General features: G+C 42.0%; 1 protein-coding gene across 1 annotated transcript in view; it reads left to right on the top strand.

Annotated features, from left to right (window-relative positions):
- The window catches only part of LOC107103296 (protein SON-like), a 23,436-nt gene extending 19,282 nt beyond the window's left edge, over positions 1 to 4,154 (top strand). Inside the window, exon 14 of the mRNA XM_015402947.1 lies at positions 3,545 to 4,154. Coding sequence (XP_015258433.1) covers positions 3,545 to 3,622 — 78 coding nt within the window. The 3' untranslated portion in view covers positions 3,623 to 4,154. The remainder of the gene's footprint in view (positions 1 to 3,544) is intronic.
- Positions 4,155 to 5,724: the final 1,570 nt, after the last annotated feature.

Raw genomic sequence — 5,724 nt, forward strand, 5'->3', positions numbered from 1 at the left:
GCCAGGGCTAACGTTGGCCCGTCTGCAGCGGCCAGGGCTAACGTTGGCCCGTCTGCAGCGGCCAGGGCTAACGTTGGCCCGTCTGCAGCGGCCAGGGCTAACGTTGACCCGTCTGCAGCGGCCAGGGCTAACGTTGGCCTAACGTTAACCTGGCGAGGACATGAGTCCATACTTACGTTCTTGTGAATTGAGAAGACTTAGATTTATTTTGTCATTTTGCATACCTGAGTGTATACCAAAAGAGAAACGGCCAATCTTGGCAAATGGGAGGAACCACAAATGTAAAGGTTAAGAGAAAAGTTGTTGATGGATTTATTTAAATAACAGAATTCGGAATGCACGTGGTTTTTAATACATCCACCAACATTTAGTCTGAGCTGTAGTCTATCATCCATAAAACAGCTCAGGTACAAACTGAAGCCATTATGTCTATAGAGAGGCCCAAAGGTGCCAATCTTCCCTCCATCCAGTGATAAACGATGAAGCAATAACCATATATATCACCATAGACACCCGATCAATTAGTAGATGATTGATGGGATAATCTATAATTTCACTGAACATCTCGGGGATGTAGGCAGAGGAAGGGATTTAGCCTTACTAAGCAAAGTTGGTGGTCAGGCTAACCTGTTTTTAAAGGTTTTGTTTAAATAGGGATTTCCCGGGTCCCTATTTCAATATGTTTAAAAATTAAAAGATTAATTGTGGATAAGAACTAATTTAGACAGTTGCAGGGTTAAAAGAAGAGCTGTTAACATCTCTACATCCCAGACATGTTGGACACTTATTGGTTAATCTGCATTCTCATCTATCGCAGGAAATGGTGCAAGTGATTCACATGGAAAGATGCGTTCAGGAGCCAATTAACAGTTGGTGATGCAAAGAATGCTTTTCAATGTGATGATGCAAATTGGATGTTTAGAGATAGCAAAATGGCGCTAGATGTAGTAAATGTGGTTAGAGCGAAACAGAAGTTTGCGAGTTCAAAAACTGAACTTTAGTCTGTTTGTCTCGCATGAAAATAATCTGGAACTGGTTGGGGTTGTGATGTAGGGTAGTGGAGCACAGCAGAAGCCAAGCTCCACCTCCCCAGCAGTCCTCGATACCGAGTCCTGGACAGTCCTGGCTAACCGGGAGTGGATGTGGCCCACCCAGGGACGCCATTATCCATACCAGTGTTCAGCTCTCTGTTTTAAATCCTCTATATAATGGGTAATTTGGATGTAATTCTGCTGTGTTTTCCCTGCAGATTAGTTGAGAATCATTGAGAAACTCTGTGGCGTTTTGTTTGAATGCACCGTTATGTGAGGGTTTCTAGAACAAGCAGCCACCACACAGATAGTTGGCTCTTGCAGGCTGTCTCTCATAAACACTAATCAGCCTCACAGCTCTGAAACTAAATTGGAATATTAAACTTTCAGAAACTCATTAAATCTATTTTTATCCAATAAAAAAAAAACAAAAACAAAACTCCACATGTTATTGTACATCTACTTAATGTCTGTATGCTGTGAGTGCTGGAACCAAAGACTAATTATTTGATTGCAGCACAATAATGGCCCAATGCAGCCCATTCTAATTAATAATGATATTAAACCTTTGAAGGAGTTTTCATTATTAGTTTGGAGAACATAAGGTGTGCATCCAACAGTGGAGACTTTTTCAGAGTAAAAAATAAAAATGCAGATGTTTATTATTTTAGCATCTCATTAGAGAGGCGGATGGAGAGACGGTTCCCCACAGAGTGAGCTTTTAATCAGTGCTGCCGCCCCCACAGATGGCTGCAGAGGGAATTCTCTCAGCTGCACACTTGTTGAAGATCCTTCAGCCTCCGTGGAAAGTTCTAATTTTCCACATGCTTGAATATGAAGCTTCTTCACTATAAAATCTGCCTTAAACAGTCCAACACCATGGCAACACCAAGAGACCAGCAGGAGTCAAACCAAGAACCCGGTGCTGCTCAGTAGAACCCGACTCCTGGCTTCGAAAGGTTCATTTATTTCAGGGAAGTATCACTTAAAGTGATACATTTCAAACATTTATCTTTCCTGTGATGATTCTCTGGCTTTGATCCCTCCTACTGGATTGGCCAAAGTCACATGGGGGGTGTTGAGGGTCTTTAGGGGTTTCTAATTGGTCGTTGACTCCCTAATGTCTAAGACCACCTCCTCTGTTGAGAGAAGGTTTTTCCAGGTTAAGCCGGGCGTACACTGTACGATATTGTTTAATCTTCATATTCAGCTGCAGCTCAAACTGTACGACAAAACCGCAGGTTTAGAAGTTCTCAGCTCACGATGTTTGTTTTCATGCTGTGTGGCCCGACGCTCTGATGCGATCTACCTGCTCGCACTGCACGTCTAAAAACCACTCGTCAGACTCGGTGCCCAGAGATGGCGCTACTCGGACTCGTCAATCTGGAAGATGAAGCGCTTGTTTGCACATGCTCTGCTAAATCGGCTGGTAGCTCTGCTTCAACAGCAGGATTTACCCACCAATGCCTTACGATGGCCGACTGAATGTCAAACGTTTGATTTTCTGCGACCTTATGATTCCCGATCGGGTGTTCATGAGAGGCTGGTCGCCCCTCGTTACCCTCTGTATTCTACACGACCAAGCTAGAACTCAGCCCGATTGGAAAAATTCTCACACTACTGATTAATTGGAAAAAAAGCAAAATGATCATTAAGTTTATGCCCGGCTTTAACAAAGATGGCTTCCTTAACCCCTTCCTCAAACCATCGGCTCTCATTGTCCAGAATATGGACGTTGTTGTCCTTTGACGCGTGTCGTTTAGCCTTAAGACTAAGGAAAGACGCAAATATGTTAGATTTACAATTTTGATCTACAGTATTGGAGAGGTGCAGCAGAGTGTCTGCAGTAGGGGGCGGGGCATATCTGCGTTAAGTAGGAAACACACGCAGACGACCTGGTTTCTGAATATAAACCAGCCTTAACACCACCTCCTCTGTTGAGAGATGTTTTTTCTAACCCCTCTATCAAACATCAGTCTTCCTTTGCCAGATGTGGACGGTTCTGTCCTCAAACGAGTGTCCGTTAGCGTGTAGGTAAATGGTTGAGTCCTGTCCGGAGGAGTCGGACCTCATGTGTAACATTCATCTTTATTAGTTCTGATTGTTTTGACTTCCAGCGAATAAGAACCCGATGTTCTGTTTCTCTAAACATTCGAACGTCGTATCGGACCAATAAACACGACAAATGAATGCATAGACGTTGGTCTACTGTGGCGTTTATCCATGTAGGGTCCAATGTTGGTGGTTCTGGTCTTTTTCATCGTCATGTTGGTTAAACCTTGAAGATTCCCTAATAGGTTAGCTTGTTCCGGTTTACTGCTGTTAGTAGGATCATCCTTCCACCTAACTTTCCACCCGTTAGCTAAGGTTTACCATAGGTTCTACCTTCACGCTGGGCGGGTCACTTCCTGTTTGTGGCTGCTATGCTAATCCATCATTAGAACAGCTACATGCTAATGCTACATACTGAAATGTGTGAGAACTCATTCTGTGTTGTGTCTTTCTGCTTGCAGGTTCCCGTAGACGGACCTGGACTGTATACCGGCCCGGTCTTCACTGCCGCCTCTACCGGCCCTCTTTTCTCCACGTAGAGCTGCTTCCTGTTTCCTGTTCCGCCTGGAACCGAGCCGCTCGGCTGATTGTATTGCATGTCCCGTGCGTTTGTAAGTTCTGTAAATATGTACAGCGAGTCTCGTTTGAATCTTTTCTCAGTCCAGACTAGCGGAAGCCTTCTAGCCTCCTGATGTTGCAGTTTTATCCTCCGAGGCTTTTAAAGATGATCAATGCCTTCATTCTGATGTTATGCAAACTGAAATAAAGATTTTATTTATGTAACCTGGTCAGTAACCTTCAGCCTTGAGTTTTCTGGGTGGAAATATAAAGAAAAACTAGAGGGAGACGCTGAGGGTGGGAAGAAACGTCGAGAACGGCCACCAGAATGCAGAATGGATGTACGGCTGCTGACCTACGGACCTACTGAGACCACCTTCAGCCGATCCGACCCACGGCTGGTCTTCTGTGATTGAAGTTAGCGGTTTTCCAGGAGGAACTAGTTTCTGGGGGTGCAGCAGAGGCTGCTTTTTATTTATGAGGAACCGTCCTGTTTCTGAACGGCTCTAAAAGTAGGCAGACTGCCTCGTGCTTTAAGGAGCCTGAACGTGACATTTAAATTGGTGCTGGATGAATAAACAGCCAAATTCTTAGTAGTTATAATTTTCCCTTTTTTTAACAATAAAAAGGTTTTTCTTTGTTTTTTTGCTTCCTAACTGTGTGTATTCCTTTTTGCAGTTCATGATCTGCCCTGTAGGGGCGCCATGAACACTCTTTACTGAGATGGGACTACAGGGAGGTTTCTGGATGAAACACGGTAGCGGCAGCATCATGGTTATTCTGTTAAACTGCTCCAACCGCTGAAGGTTTCTGTTCCACCTGAACAGAAACCTGAATGTTTGGTGATTTACCATCCGCCAAAACGTACATGGAAACAGAGTTTTATGGGTCCCCAAGTTCCTGGGGGCCCCATAGAACTCTGTTTCCATGTATGGTCAATACAACTATTCCTTATTTGTGTGCATTAATGATGTTTTTGATCAAAATCCTTAAGCTAAATGCCATCAGAACGCTGATAATATTAAGTCTGTCGCAGCCCCCCCCCCTTCAGTGTCCACCATATTGGATCAGTCCATTTGCTGCACATGTTCAGAAAGGTCCAAACAGACAGCAGCAAACCATTTGAAAACAAACCATGCAAAGAGCAGTGTTGCCAACTTAGCGCTTTAGTCGCTATATTTAGCCACTTTTCAGACCCCTCTAGTATGGAGGACTAATTCTGCCATAATTAAAAATACATACAGAAAGAAATGGCTTTATATAAAAATGCTTGAAAAAGTAGCTAATATGAATTTGAGTGCCTTTAAATGTGACAAAATAATAAAAATAAGATATCTTCAACAATCGATCAACTATTCATAAAAAATATATTTTAACGTCCACTTTCATTTTTTTTTCTCTTCTCATATTTACCCTGACTTATTTTCAACCCACTTGTTTTCTGTATAATAAAAGTGGAAGTTAAAATATATTTTTAGATGAGAAATTGTTTCTTTTGTCACATTTAAGGTCAGACACATTCGTATTATTAGCTACTCTTTCAAGCAATTATATATTATTATTATTAAGCCCTTCATTTTGGTGACAACATATAAAAGCAGCAAACTCTGCCCTCCAGAGCAAGCAGATTGGTAATGGGTCTGTTTAAAGTGTTGTCTTCTCAATTCAGAGGGCCCCCTGCCTGTCTTTGCCTAGGGCCCCAAATTTCCTAAATCCAGCCTTGCCTAGAACTACACATCATTTGAAGCAGAGTTCGGTTCTTCTGACCTTTTTTTTCCATTTCTCTACAGGAGTAAAGCAAGCAGGCGGTTCTTTCAAAAATCAGTTGTGTTTTCAAAAAGCAATTCATTTCTTTTTTTTTTTTTATGTTGTTTTCTCTTGAAAGAATGGTCATCTTCCGAAAAGCTGTTTTTTTCTTTTTTAAAACAGTTGTAATCATTCAAAAAGCAGTTTTCTTTTCAAAAATCAATTGTTTTCTCTTAAAAACAGTTTTCTTCCAAAAAGCAGTTATTTGTCTTTAAAAGCAATTGTTTTCTTTTAAAAAAAAAAACAGTTTTTTCTTGAAAAAACGGTTAACCCTCAA

Source organism: Cyprinodon variegatus, unplaced genomic scaffold (genome assembly GCF_000732505.1).
Source record: "Cyprinodon variegatus isolate N-32 unplaced genomic scaffold, C_variegatus-1.0 Scaffold1416, whole genome shotgun sequence".
Classification (NCBI taxonomy): domain Eukaryota; kingdom Metazoa; phylum Chordata; class Actinopteri; order Cyprinodontiformes; family Cyprinodontidae; genus Cyprinodon; species Cyprinodon variegatus.